Here is a 15,774-nt window from a genome sequence, read left to right as displayed (position 1 = left end):
CTCGAAATTTGACTTAAACCCAAAGTACTCCCCCCATCCTTGAGTAGGAAAGGAAAAATGAGAGAGAGGAGCTGGGGTGGAGGAGGGATGCTGGAAAGCTGTCGTGGAACAGAGGTATGTTGGCTCTACATATATGAATGTGGTAGCTAATTCGTATTAATTCTTAAGAAATCTCAGTCGTCTGTTCTGTTTATGCTCCTCTAGGATTAAGTTTAGGGGTGCACTTTCATACTGTGCACAATTTCAGAGTAGCTTTTATGGTGAACTGGAATTCTTGCACATTTCTATTTGACAACCTCTTTCAACAGTAAAAATTTATTTATTCATATGTAAATCCTTTGAAAGAACAGAGTATTAATTTGTGCTTATCATGGCAATGACACGTCAACCTCATATTTGATTTCTTTTACAAAATTGTTGTGTCTATATGACCATATCACACATTTCTACCAGCATCAAACTAGAAACATAAATGCTTACAAGATCCACCTTGGTGTGTCACAGAGGTCATGCATACATTGACTGATTATCCATCGCCGGATGTGTGGCCTCTGCTTGTTTTAGCCATTTTGTGTCCATCGCATTTCAGCTTGCATGCTGATAGACTACAACAGTATTCCCTCAATGTCATAATTTACAAATATTTATTAAAATGATTAAACATAAAAAGTATTTCTTAAAAAATGCTTTTCCAGGCACAATGAAATTCTGTCTATGGAACACCTGTTTTAAAAGAGCTACAGACTTTTTGCAGTGTGACATCCAATTTGTATTCACAGAATACAGTTCACATGGGTGGTAGTGGTATTAGTAAGTAGATATACATATACAGTATATATATACAGTGGGTACGGAAAGTATTCAGACCCCCTTAAATTTTTCACTCTTTGTTATATTGCAGCCATTTGCTAAAATCATTTAAGTTAATTTTTTTTCCTCATTAATGTACACACAGCACCCCATATTGACAGAAAAACACAGAATTGTTGACATCTATACATATACAGTATATATATATATATATATATATATATACATACTTGAGTGTGTGTGTGTGTGTGTGGGTGGGTTAAAACCATTAGTTATGATTTGACTTAAAACATAAGTTTTCATTTAATATTAATTAAAAGGTTTACTTTCCAAAAGACAAAAACATGAAGTGGAAAAAGGGGGTGCCAAACTCCTGGAGGGCAACCTGCTCCAACACACAGACCTTTAGTTTTCAAATATACTCCAGGCCTTGATTAACTTGATCAGATGCATTTGATCAAGGCTGAAGATGAACTCTCCAGATACTGAGGGTACGTTTACACAACAACGATGTGCTATAAAAGTAAACGTTTTCAGTTTGCAAATCTTGCATACAAGTAACGTTGTCAAAACAATCCCTGTTCACATAGATCTGCAAAAATTACTAAAAACATGTATTATTCATGCCAGGCCAGTAGTTGGCAATGTTACTTTGTAAAGAAACCCTACACGCTTGCACACATATCTAAACATAATACACATGACATCATTTTCACAAATTCATATTTTTGTAGTTTATGATAGTGGTATTTCGGTTTCTAAAATTTTCACTTTGAAACCCATTTTTAAAAGTTTACATTTTGAGGCCCCCAATACGCTGTTGTTGGGTAAATGAACAGCTAAAATGCACAAGTGCCATATAAATGTCATATAAACGGCACCCCCGCCAGAGTGTTGGATTTACATGGTTTAATCATGTGCATCAGTTCCACATGAATTAATTGAGTAACACAAACATAATTTGATCACATAACTTGCACAATGTCAAATTAAGTTATTCTGAAGTGACCACATTAAGAAGTCTCAAAGTGATTTTACATGGTTCCCTGATAGGATTTGATCCAATAAAGTTTACATCTGCCCTCAGCCTTAAAAAAGCTCTTGTCTTTACCACGATGATAACGCAATGTAACTGAAACGGATCTAAATCCCAACATAACTGAACTCTAAACTCTATGAAGTTTCTCAAACCCTCCCTCCTTTTTAAGACACTTCATTCAGTATGATTTATATGCTGTTTTCCTCATGGAAGCCAAATTTACGGGTATTACTATCCTTGTTGGGAACATTTGCACCCCATAACGTAGGGAATACCAGGTACACACACACACACACACGTTAGTAAAAAAAATTTTAGTAGTTGTTAATTAAGAGTAACGGATAATGATTAGACGGCGGCATAGGCTATATGACATTGGAGCGTAAAACTGAGAGGGAAGAGAGGGAAAGAATCCACGCAGCAAAATTCGGAATGACAGCAAACTATTAGCCCACTTCAGAGGCTCCCAGACAGAGGGAAACTGTCCTTGGTTACTGAAGCGGTGAACCCGCTTTCAACGACAATTCACTGTGAGCTGTGGCAGCCATCATTTATTCTCTCTTCAGCGTAGCCTACTCCACGTATATTTAATGTAAAAATATATATTATAATAAATAATACAGATAAATAATTAAATTTTCTATGAATTAACAGTAGTTTATTTAATGTTTATTTGTAGTATTTATTAGCCGTGTCGACTCAACAAGGTGTTGTTTGTCTTCAAGTACCTGTTATATGTTTTATTCGTGCAGCAAATAAAATCCATGAAAAAAGTTTCTGATACAATGAGAAATGTAACAAGAAAATGTGGATTACATTGATGTTCAGTGGTTTTTGAACGAGTCTTGTAAAATGTTACAGCATGTTTAAATCTGCACATGAGCTCATATTATCTAACGCACACAACAGTATTAGTTCCACATAGCCTACCTGCGCTGAGACGTGCATGTGAAGCGCGCGTTCTTCAGTTCTTCTCACGCAAATGTTCAACAGCCTTTATCTCATCGCAGAAAGTCAGACGAACCTCTAAAACCCGTCACACATGTATATGGTGAGAAGCGTTTCACATCATGCTGGGCACACACACACACACACACACACACACACACACACATGCACACACAAAAAGACATATGCCTGTTTGTTTGTTGGCTTTTTACAACTTAATTACACCATAAACAAAAGCTAAACAATAATATATAGGCCTAGCTTATATCTTTGCAATCCTGAGTTTGTGCTTTTTCATTTTGTGTTTTTATTTTTAATTGTAAAAAATGTGTAGGATATCAGACCGAATCAGACAATCTAAGATTTGGTCAAAACATGGTTGAAACACGAGGAGCCGAATTCCACAGAGGCCTAAGACAACAGGATGTTCATAAATTGCAGAATTGATGTCATACGGCTCGTTCAATGAATCGCTGGCCGTCTCAGTGATCAGCCGTAAAACAGTGATTCGGTCCAAATTCCCTTTAAAATCTTAAATGATTCCCTTTGAGCTAAATTGACCTGTTTCCCTTACAAATGTTACTTAATTTTTAGCTCTTCAACGCAGTTTGGAACAACTACACTGTGGGCAATGAAATCTTTTGGACTGTGAGCGTCAAGCCTTTTTCCCCCCTAGCCACTACAACATTCCCTAGCCAATACATACATTACATACATACATAAACGAACGAAATAAATAAAATAATAAGGAAATAAGTGAATAAATAAATAAATAAACCACTGTCAGTAAATTTATAGCCAGTATGTGTTCTGCACATCAACACTCTGGTGTCAAGTGAAATACAATTTAAACAAAACGGCACTTATTATTATTATTATTATTATTATTATATGGGGAGTGTTAAAATGCACTTTAAATGGCACGGTCGTTTCACCCTTTTAGTGTATAACAGGTAGGCTATAATAAGGCTTAATTTATTATGCGACATAGGTCTGACAGCTATACAGTAGCATAAACATGAGTATTCTCATGAGATACAAAGAACCGTGCAGCAATCACTTGATGCATTCTGTAGGTTCTGACTTCTCAGTCTTGCTAACTACTTGGTTATAGGCTGAGAGGTCCACAGTGCGTCACAACGCTCTCCAACTCTCAGTCTTCTGCCCTTCTCCCTCTCTCTCCCCTCACTCGCGCGGTGTCAGTCATCCACGATGCTGGAGAGAGAGCCCGGCTCTGTGCCAAACATGTCTGGGATCACCGCTAATGACACCTGTAATGACTGTTTAACATCAGCGCAGCATCTGAACTCCACGGAAATCCACTCCCATTCTCACATCGATGAAGATGATGAACTTCTCAAGTACATCTGGAGGGAATATTTGCATCCTAAACAGTATGAATGGGTGCTCATAGCTGGATATATCATAGTTTTCCTTGTGTCTCTGGTCGGAAACACCTTGGGTAAGTAGGCTAAGTTTGAAACGCACAAGTAACTCAGAACAATTTATTTCAGCTGTGCTTTAAAATGTTTTACTGTCAGACGAATACCGGTCTACAGGTTTGTCCATCATGTTTGCTACATTGCTTTGCGCATGGGATCATATTATAACTCAGAGTTAACTCTCTTCTCTGCTTAAAAAACAGTCATATTCCTTATGTGAACAACTGTAATGAGTTCAGATCTTTAAAGTCGTTAACGCTACTAATGAATTTTAATTGGGCTGCAATTGTTTATTTGGTTTATTTGCAGTTTCTGCTAGTTTAAGATTTAAGAATAGCTGCATCCTCACATGCACATATTATGGACCATAAATGCATCTATAGTTTTAACAAAATGCCAAGACTCCAGCTTTCTTTCTTCCTTGACATTTAATCTTTTTTTATCCAGAGTCCTCTGGCGAATAAATTTCAAGTGCTGCATTGCACTTTTACCACATGCTATGTGATGGATTTGTGGAAATTTGGTTGAAAGACTATATGAATGTAATACTGTGCTTTAAAATATTTTGTATGCCACTGAGGATGGCTCAGAATCATTTGGTTGTCACTTTTCTCAAAGTAAAAATTTTGACATTTGAAGTTTTCTCAAGGAATTTAGAAGTACAAGAACGCCCCAATGATCTGGATATCCGAGGTAATTGGTTAACTAATTTTGACATATTAATCATGGGTCCCTTGAAATGTTATTCGCCTTAGAATTTTTTATTCACATTTTTCATGTGCTATTCTCTTTAAAGGTGCAGTGAGTGTTTTTTGTTGCATCAAACAGAATTGCAGTCTACCTCAGCCAATGAGTTTTGGACCTGTTATCCAACAAACAGGACGGATTGAAACGACACACTTCACTTTAAAGGAATATTTGGCACAACAAGTCCAAGGCTAAACTCTGGCTGAAATTCATGGCTAAAGTCCTCTGAAGCTGTGCGATTTCTTTGGGTGAGAAGTCGTTATTTGGTGGTAATATTTCCATTCACCGGAGCCCTCAAATCATATATTGTACTTAAAACTCTGGTTTTATTTTTATTTGTCCTTTATTTAGATGGTTAAGTCTAATTGTGATACAAGACCTCTTCCAGGGAGTCCAATTGAAGATGGCAGCTACAGTTTTCATATAAAAAAAATGTCACATATTTATGCATAAATGCAAACATAGAAACAACACAGGAAAAATAGCAAAAGAAGAAAGACATACAGGTCATATCAGCGATATCCATAAATACCCATTTCACCCCAGGTCAAGGATTATGGAAAACAGCAACATGTTTCCAGTTTGTAAGGGCATTCAAAGAGGAGAGTGTTTGTAAGGTAATAGTATGCTGCAGCTCATTCCATGTGCAGGAAGCATAAAGAGACAGTATTACCATGCTCACAGGAGACATTTTGGTGAATCAGGGTGCAGATGTACTGCTATAATTGCAAGGATAAAAGGCTGGGGATGTAAGTAGCTGCTTTATCTAATAATGTCTTGGCAATAAATGGTAACAAGTTGTTCTTTGATGTAAAGAGGAGCAGCCTCCAGAGATACTGTGGTCAATGCAGGCATTTGTTACAAAGTGTTATGCAGCATGATAGGCAGCATACAATGGTTAAGCAAGGATGAAGTTGCATGTATGTAATATAAACAACCAGAGCAGGGGTGGTAATGTGATGAGCACATGAAACAAGTGGAAAGACAGAAATAGAAGCTAGACGTACTACCACTGTGAGGACGCTTTGAAAATGCCCTATGTGCAGTAACAGTGCCACTGCTCTGCTGCTAAATCAAAGCGTGTTCATGCGCCAACTGGAAATCCCTAAACCTCAAGTCCAGATTTTCCTGAATGCACTATAACAAGAATCATGAACACTGGGGGTGGGGATGTAATGGTCTTTTTATTTAAGGGAATCAAATAATTAACTCTTTCCCTGCCAGCGTTTTTGAAAAAAGTTGCCAGTCGCCGTCAGCATTTTTGCTGATTTTCACTAAAATTTCATGGCCCCCAGAATATTTTGTTGTATGAATATCTGAACATGCAACACATCAAAATAAAGATCAGACCCTCTACTTTCAAACAAACAAACAAACAAACAAACAAAAAAAACTGTTTTATTCTAGCTTCAAGCATTATTATTTTTTTTTATCAACACTTGAATATAGGTAGGTTTCATAAAAAATAAGCAATCCACTTTCTGGATTGACATTTCACTCTGTAATATTAGGCAGTGTTTTATATGCGGTTAGTGTTGATCGCATTATTTTTCATATGCATATGCTTACATATGAGATCGCTCGTTTCTGCGTCTTCCTGGTCTGTGTTTTTGATCGGCACTTTCTAGATTCATTCAGGAGATGCGTAATAGCGCCCCCGAACTTATAACAGTGAAAACGTGGGTGGAAACCCAGAAAATTCCGTGTTTGGCAGGGAAAGACTAAAAAGTGCAATAGGTGATTGTCTTCAGAAACATTTTTTGTTATGCTGGTTGAGAGTCTCTTCACATCCCAATAGCAATCATTAAGTGGTCTAAATGTATATGTATTTATATATATTGAAATGTTCGTCCAATTAAAACACTCGGTCCGGGTGAGTGGTTGGGGGGGATGGGCTGTGTTGGGGGGGAGCCAAATGTATAAATTATTATATTAATTTCAACAATTATAATCAAACAATTGTATTCATTTAGTAACATAAATCTTAGTGTAGGCTATATAGATTTGTATGATTCATTATCTTCTTGTCAGTTCACCGGTTCACATTTACAACTGCGTGTTCTGCGAGATGTTGTACCATTTAAGACTTTGTATGGCCTTAAATCTGAAACAGACCTCATGGAGGATCCCTTTAGTGATGAAGGTCGAAATGGCCGGAATGTGTTTTTCTGTGCCTCCACTGCGTGATTGTGCCATTGTGATTTTAATGTGCTGTGTAACGTCATTTTCCCCACCAAGTCTGATATTAAAATCAGTATGACACACTTTGCAAAAGGCGTGTGCATTAACTTCTCCTCCCATTTCTACCAGTGATGCTTGTTTTTTTCTACGCTACTACCTGCGCAGATATCAACAGTGCCACTGTAGGTTGCCAAGTTGAGCTCGCAAATGGGTTGAAATTTGTATATGTCGATTTTGTGAGAAGGATGCGTTTCATACAAGATCTGGCAACTGGACAACTTTGGAATATGTTGACGTGATTATTCGTATAATGAGGTTTGGGCCACAAATTACAGGAGTTTTACCAGAGGCGAATGTAGCAAACATATTAAATACGCCCAGTGGGATATGTCGATTTTGTGAGAAGGATGCGTTTCATACAAGATCTGGCAACTGGACAACTTTGGAATATGTTGACGTGATTATTCGTATAATGAGGTTTGGGCCACAAATTACAGGAGTTTTACCAGAGGCGAATGTAGCAAACATATTAAATATGCCCAGTGGGATTTTTTTATAGAAAGATTAAAAATACGGGAAAATATTTAAACGGGATGATAGCGGCATAGAATGGTAAAATACGGGAGAATCCCGGGAAAAACGGGAGGGTTGACAGATAATGTTGTCTTTTGTTGTCTGATCTGTGTGTGCGATCAGGGGGCATGGCTTTGGACGGCGATTTGCATTTTGGGAGGGTGGGACGTCCGCTTTCAGTGCTATCAGGCTAAAGTTAGCATTTTCCAAGATCTCCTAGTGCACCTTTAAAGGATTTAAATGGATTTAAGGGAATAAAAGAAAAAGAACAGTAAAAGAACAAGATTTTTTTTTTTTTGCCATAAAGGCTTTTGAATAAAAGTGAATGTGTATGTTTCATGTCCTGTAAGATTCAGTTATTATTTACATGAATCAGGTAACTGATTCATTCTATATTTTCAGTTCAGAATGGGGAAATTTGACAAAGAAGTCAAGTTCGCATCACGGATATTACTGTTTGGTCATGTCATAAAGAAATTGGTAAAATATAAAATGTTTTGCTACTTGAATATTACCTCACACTATTTCACTAAAGCATTGCTTCAGAGTTCGTGTTCGGTCTCTGTGAACAGTAGAGCCCACCTTCTTTGATTTGATTGGCCATCTCAGTCATTGTGACACTGATGAATTTGGGCCATTTTTAACTATTGGAGAGAACTTGTCTCTCTAAATTTCTATGGTGGTTACAAACCTGCACTATAGTGTTTTCAATAACGCCTGTAAGCTGGGATTCACTGACCGCTAGACATGTCTCTTGGGAATGAGGAAAGTTGGCAGGCAAACTGGGAAATGTGCCAACACTAATATTGCCTGGGGCTTCAGGTCATTACATCAGCCCATCTTCTGCTCTGCCCTCTAGGCTGATTCAACAGCTGTGTCTTCATTCATTCTCAGGTTGCTTCACAAGTCCCAGTTTTGGGACAAAGCATTCAGTAGTCTAACTTTATAATCCTCTCTGTACTTTCATGGGTTTCAAAAAAGAAACAGTGATAAGAAAAGAGCCTTGAAAGACCAGACTGTTCTGATAAATAAGAAAAAAAAGGAACATTTGCCACATATCATACATTAGGTAAGAATGGCTTATCAGGACACGCTGATGTACAGCAATTATTCAGAACTGAGTCACAATACAAAGCATTAATAATGAAAGCAGTATTTGTCATTGGACTTTTTTTCAATTCATCGATTGCTGAGAAGCAACCCAGCAATCAGATATTAAAGGGTTAGTTCACCCAAAAATGAAAATTAGCCCATAAATTACTTACCCCCAAGTCATCCTAGGTGTATATGACTTTCTTCTTTCAGACGAATCCAGTCGGAGTTATATTAAAAATATGGATATTTTTCTTACAAAAACGCATCGATTCGCTACAGGAGGCCTTTGTTCACCCCCCGAAGCCGTGTGAGATGCTTTTTTTATGGATGGGCGTTTTTTATTTCACTTGTTTTGGACTGAAGCATGCAACACCTGCTGAGTGCCATGAAACAGCTTGAAAGATCAAAGACAATTGTTAATATAACTCTGACTGGATTCGTCTGAAAGAAGAAAGTCATATACACCTAGGATGACTCGAGGGTGAGTAATTTATGGGCTAATTTTCATTTTTGGGTGAACTAACCCTTTAATAGTCTTCTCATATTTCAACTATCACATGTGCAATATAGAGAGGCCAGGGCTAGTCGTCACTTACCGCAGTGAATATTTCTAAAGGGAAGATTCAGTTTCCTTTTGACAATTTCACAGTGTAACAATCACCCTAATCTTTCCTACTACCTTGTCTGACCCATACTGTATTATCAGTTCATTCTTAATCATAGATGAATTCTGGGTTTGTTAATATTTCTTATTCAATACACATTAAGTTTGTATCTGATATCTCTGTTTACACATATTGAGTGATAGCACGCATGGAGTTTGCATCAAACCATAATAAATATGAACATGTTTAACAGCTAAATCCGAAATAATTCTATAATAAAATTTTAGTTTTGCAGTGCTGTTTGTTTTGTCCAGTGATTGAGCTGCTCAGTGCTGTGTGACACAGAGCAGATTTCCTTCTTTTTACAGTGACCTCTGAATTATTGATCCCATAAGTGCCACACTAAATATGCTAAATAAAATCAACATTAATCAGCTGTCACTTGGCTGCTTATCTGTGACTATCTCTGAACAGTGGGTAATCCACAGCTATTTCATGTGTTATTCATGAGCCCCCCAGTCCTATCTTTACATTTACATTTATTTTCTGTACAAATGCTTTCTAAATAAACCCATTTACAGGAATGTGCATACAGCGTCATAACAATTACTTATCATAAGGCAGAACAACTGTATGTCAAGAAGCAGAGATAGTCTTTGATGATATAGACAATGAGTTCATGGAAATCAAGCTGTTCAAATCAGTTAAAGATGCACATCAGCTCAAGTCTTTAAGCCTTTTTTAAAGTAAAATGTCCAGTGAGTGGTGCTGAAATCTTTTTACATTTTCTCCGAAACAGATAAGCATGTGGCAACATTTTTTCATGGTGGTTTTTGTGTGTATTGTGGCTGTACAGAAAGGAAATCTCTGTTGAGTGGCACTAAAAGGTTAATGCTCTTTTGTTAAAAATAACATAGCCTTCCACCTACACTAAACCTAACCCATAGAGTTAACAAAAGCAAATGTGAGAAGAAAAGCATTTCCATTTAATCTTGCTTCTACAAGTCTCTGAGTTCTTTTGTTCAGTGTCATGACTCGTGTTTCACAAGATTCGTATTCTGAGCACTCAGCATCACAAACGCTGTATGTACAGGAATGTTTTCGGACTTTAAATCTAGGCATAGCCATGTTTTTCCAATAAGCAAATTTTGCTGTTCATCACTATGATGTTTGTTAATTATATTTAAATTCACACCCTAATTGAGATCCTCAGTAGTTTTGTTCTAGAAAAATTATGATTTTTTAATTATTATTTAAAAATAAACTTAAATGTTGGTTACTTAAAGGTTACTTTGGCTGCAGTTTTAGCAGCCACAAAGTGTTCCTAACGGTGCCTTTCTTTTCAGTCTGTTTTGCAGTTTGGAAAAACCATCACATGCGCACTGTGACCAACTACTTCATCGTGAACCTGTCCTTCGCAGACATCCTGGTCACAATCACATGTCTTCCTGCGAGTCTTGTGGTGGACATTACAGAAACCTGGTTCTTCGGACAGACCCTGTGCAAGATACTACCTTACTTACAGGTGAGGAAGCTGACAACGTATGTACTTTTGGCACTATATTTTATTTTATTTTATAGGGAAGCCCTTTCAAAATGAAGTTTCAAGTGTTTTGAGATCTGTACATTTGTGAATTATGACACCTTTGATCTTGAACATCTATTACTTCTGACACATCAGTCGACAAACCAGAGGCTGTTTCTGCTTTTTTTAAGTGATTGCTTTGCTTCCCCATCAATAAATCACATTGTCAACATCAGTCGATGGAACTGATGGAGTTCCTGGAGATGACAACATGCTCCTCTGGTCATTTTTTAAGAACACATTTACTTAACCTTCTTTCTTGGAAGGACCTGATGGATGGACTTCAATAGTCCAGCTGTCATATCCTTCACAGTTTGAATGCTACGAGTTCCGTTGTTTCTTCTATATCCCTGATAGGTATGGTTATCTCCCCCAGTTGGATGACTGAATATTAATGAGAGTTTTGAAGTTATCAAGACTGAAGGAGCAGCTGTGAGCCATGGCTGCAGCTGCTTCAAGTGTTGATATGTGCCTGAATAAAATCACTTGTTTCTAATCACATTCGTGCCTTTTGATTCTCAAAGAAAGTCACATTGATTGATGCCAATATAATGTAGGATGGTTGCATCTTGCAAATGCGTGCCAGACACTTCTTTGAGCTGATGTTTAGAATGAAGCCAGAACATCAAATGTAATTTTACTTGAGCAGGACTGGAGTATGGAAAAAGTCTAATATAGATGCTATCCCAAAGCGTTCATGGAATCGCTGTACGGTGCACTTCAAAAGCATATCTGTTAGAAATTGAACAATTTGTACAGAAGACATGCAATGAAAATCAAGCGATAATCATGTCATCTGATGTCCTATTGTTTTTAAATAGGGTACTCTTCTTTTAGAAATGGAATTTCAACAATCCACATTTACATTGTATCTTATAGCACAACTGAAAATATATATTTATCCGTAAATCAAAGGAGCCCAATCTGGACTGCTTCAGCTACAGCGCAGTGCGTGCATGCGTTCCTGCTGCTCGTTGATGTTGGTCTTCATTTAAAATCTTTCCAGGCCATTTTCTGGATTTCCATTTATGCATTTGGTGGGATGATTATCACTGCTTTTTTTTTTTTTTTAGCAAATTGATGTTTTAGACCAGTGTTTCTCAAAGGGGTTGTCATGAAGGAACTCCAGGGGGTTCGTGAGTTGATGAAAAACTAATAATGAATTACACTGAATTTAAAAATAAAAATAAATAAATGGGGCTGCATGATAATCGTGATATGATCCACTGTATTCAGTGTCTCAGAGCAGCTTGGTTCACAGTAAATGCAGTGACTCCACAAACATTTTGTGGACAGAAGTTGACAGCATTTCACCAGTATTTCACCAAAATAAAAGCTCAAGGGTTTGCATGTTTGAAAGTGAAGAAATTAAGGCATAAATAAAGGCATAGGCATTAATAAAATTAAATAAATAAATAAAAGTAAAATATTAATTTCTGACTGTGGACTGAGACACTATCACAAATAAAAAATAAGTTCATTTTAAAGTCCAGTTACAAAGTCAAAATAAAACACTAATAGTAATTGCATGTTATGTGACCATTTACCAACATCAGAGAACCGTGAACATGCAAATGTGTTATTGAATTATTAAAAGCGTAACTATTAAACTCTAAGGAAATAGTTCAAGAAAATATTTCATGTCTTTGGCTGGCAAAAAAAGTTAAAACGGCACCCCTGTTTTAGACCAATCATCATTTGTAATTTCATCAGATTCACAGATTAGGCTTGTCAGATGTTATTTTTTAGGGAATAATGAAAAAAAAATTCACCTAATTTTTGGGGGCAAAAACTGCAGCAACATTCACTGGGTCATGTCTATACTCTGCAGTACTTTTGCACAGAGACCCACACATGACATGTGGGAAAAATAAATATCGTGGCCACCAATTAAGAATTTGTTCCCACCACTTATTATTTTTTCCCCGTTTTAGTTAAATTGTGGCCATGTATGATACATTGTTTCATGTGCAGAGCTCTATACATTTTAACCCAGTTACTTAAAACATAAAACTACACTTAGATGTACACAGTTAAGCAACATGCAGTATACAGTAGTTTTAAGCTTTTGCATCTCTCCCTATCCATATAATAACACTTAATTTTAACATATACTCGATTCAGGCTAATGCAAAGCATGCTGAGAACTACAACTCTCCTGCAACTCATTCAGTTTGAGTTCAGCTGGATATAATCAGTTATTGAGTTCATGCAACTTTTTTTATAAGTACAATGAGCTAGTAATATTTGAGCAAATTTGACTAATTTTATTAAGTTTCACTGTTTGGTTTTACAGTGTACCACATATTTTTACAGAATTCATCAAATCCATTGTTAATGCATGCATGCATTTGTTACCAAATTCATCAAGAAAATGGATGGGATATTACAAAAGTAGAATGGAAAATGATAGACAAAACTACACATTTATTACCACCTAAAGTTTCTAAGAAAACATGTTTCATTTGAAACATTTCAATTAAAGAAAGGAAGGAAGAAATAATTGTAATATTTCAAATAATTTGTTTTTCATGACCTAAATTCAGAGCCCTCAGTGATATGAAAAAAGTCTGAAAGTTCACTTAAAAATTAAGTTAACTTAACCATGATATTTTTTTAAATTGTGAGTTGGTCATCTAGTATATTAAATATTAACATATGAACTTGAAAATGACAGTGCACTCTATGGCAGGAATGACTCTTTTTTTGTGTATCTGGGATGCATGCATTTGAAGAATTTTAGCAATATTTGTGTGTCCAGTTAGGAACATTACAGAAAATGGTTTGTAAAAATTTGGAAGCTCTAGTTTTTCTAAAACTTAATGCATTATTTTGAAAACGTGTACTTTCTTTGTCTGGCCATAATTCTTGTCCAACACTGTGGTTTTTGGGATTTCATCCTCTGTCTGTTGTCTTCCAGACAACCTCTGTGTCTGTATCGGTTCTGACACTGAGCTGCATTGCCCAAGATCGCTGGTACGCTATCTGCCACCCCCTGAAGTTCAAGAGTACTGCCAAAAGAGCCCGCAAGAGTATCGTTCTGATCTGGCTGGTTTCCTGCGTCATCATGATTCCACAAGCCATTGTCATGGAATGCAGCAGTCTGCTCCCAGAGCTCACCAACAAAACCAGCCTGTTCACCGTGTGTGATGAGCAGTGGGCAGGTAAGAGATCCTTTTACTACTGAAACCTCTCCTATCGAGACACGGTGGGGCTATGTACCATTTTAGACAGGCCATTTATTTTTGCAGCGTGAGTGCTGGGAGATAGTAAGGTTCAAGCACTTATCGACTGCAACCTGTAGAACATAGTTTGTGGCTGAAATGATCTTCTCTCCACAACAGTGTTCAGTTCAAACCAATCAAATCAAAGATTTTGAGAACAAAGTTCTATGTTTTTAGTACATTCTTAGGTAATTCAAAGTGCTTTATATAAAAGGAAGTAAAATAATCATTAAAAAAATAATCACAACAATAAAACAAGGAATTTAAAAACTTTTAAAATGATTTAAAAATGGACTTAAAATTAATTTAAAACAGTTAAAGATAGAAAATGATTATATATAAACTACAGTGCAATAAAGCAGGCTTGGACAGGCTTTTATTTTTAACTTCATAGTTTTGTCTTAATATCACATTCTTGAAATGTTATATTAAAACATGAAGACTTTTAAGCTGAGTTTTAGGAAAGTTCATAATATTAAAACAAAACATTTTCATATTAATTCAATTATTAGCTAAAATCTTTGCATAAACCATTTTGAACTAAGCATTTTTGCCAGATCGAAGATGCCAAATTTGATGCCACCTCATTGTATATGCCTTAGCACTATAAATATAAGATTAAAGTGAAATCAAAAGTGGATCTCAGAAGTCGACATCTCCACTCTTTGGGGAGCTGCAGACATTAAAAATCTCTTAAAAGAGTCTTCTCAATAATTCTCTGACTCCAAAGAGTTTGATGCTCTGTCACTATTTTGGAACTGCTCTCTGTAGGCTGTAATGAATCAAATCTGTCGTGAAGCTGACAGTATGACAACTGGTGCAATTTTGGCCCTTTGTGATGTCGTGCTGCCATTGCAAGTCACAGGCTTTAGGATTTAGCTACAGGTGTTTGAGCAAATCACTGTGCTCAGAGCAGATGTCAATCACAATAAATTCAAGCAGATTTGCTAAAGGGTCTTGTTGTCATTGCCTGCTAGAATATCACTTTATAACGCTCTCCCTAGGGTTGACGCACGATTACTGTGATAAAACCCAGCTCTGCTAAATATTACAAACCTGGGCTGTCAATCTAAACAGCGTGAGATGCTTTTGAAGAAATTTGTCACTCTCCATAGGATGTTTGATGAAGTGGGAAGAGTAATTTTAAAGAACCAAATTGATAATAACACTGGCAAGTGCTCTTAACGCTTACTGCTTTTACAACACACAGGAAATGATTGTTTATTTTTAAATTCATCGAGCCCATTTTCAGAGATAATCACAGTGTCTCAAGTGTCTATCATGCCTCTCTGTGACAATGAGATGATTCGAAACACATTTCTATCTCCATTAAATGACTGTTTGTTATCACATGTTCTCATTTGCTGCTTTTCCTAGAATTGAGAAATGAAGTTCCATAAATAACAAATTTTTTCTAGCTTCCATTGCTTAAATTGCTGCTGCAAAGTCAAACTTCCCTTGTGTTTTCCCCCTCATTTTCATGTCCTTGATTTTACTGCTGATTATATATATATATATATATATA

At 36.6% G+C, this 15,774-nt stretch overlaps 1 protein-coding gene across 1 annotated transcript in view; it reads left to right on the top strand.

Annotated features, from left to right (window-relative positions):
- Positions 1 to 4,042: 4,042 nt before the first annotated feature.
- hcrtr2 (hypocretin (orexin) receptor 2) overlaps positions 4,043 to 15,774 on the top strand; it is a 19,485-nt gene continuing 7,753 nt past the window's right edge. Inside the window, exons 1-3 of the mRNA XM_016567255.1 lie at positions 4,043 to 4,259; positions 10,787 to 10,965; positions 13,946 to 14,189. Of these exons, the coding sequence (XP_016422741.1) occupies positions 4,043 to 4,259; positions 10,787 to 10,965; positions 13,946 to 14,189 (640 nt within the window). The remainder of the gene's footprint in view (positions 4,260 to 10,786; positions 10,966 to 13,945; positions 14,190 to 15,774) is intronic.

The sequence above is a fragment of the Sinocyclocheilus rhinocerous genome, unplaced genomic scaffold, assembly GCF_001515625.1.
Source record: "Sinocyclocheilus rhinocerous isolate Xijiao unplaced genomic scaffold, SAMN03320098_v1.1 scaffold552, whole genome shotgun sequence".
NCBI lineage: Eukaryota > Metazoa > Chordata > Actinopteri > Cypriniformes > Cyprinidae > Sinocyclocheilus > Sinocyclocheilus rhinocerous.
This window is presented reverse-complemented; position numbering and strand designations above follow the sequence as displayed.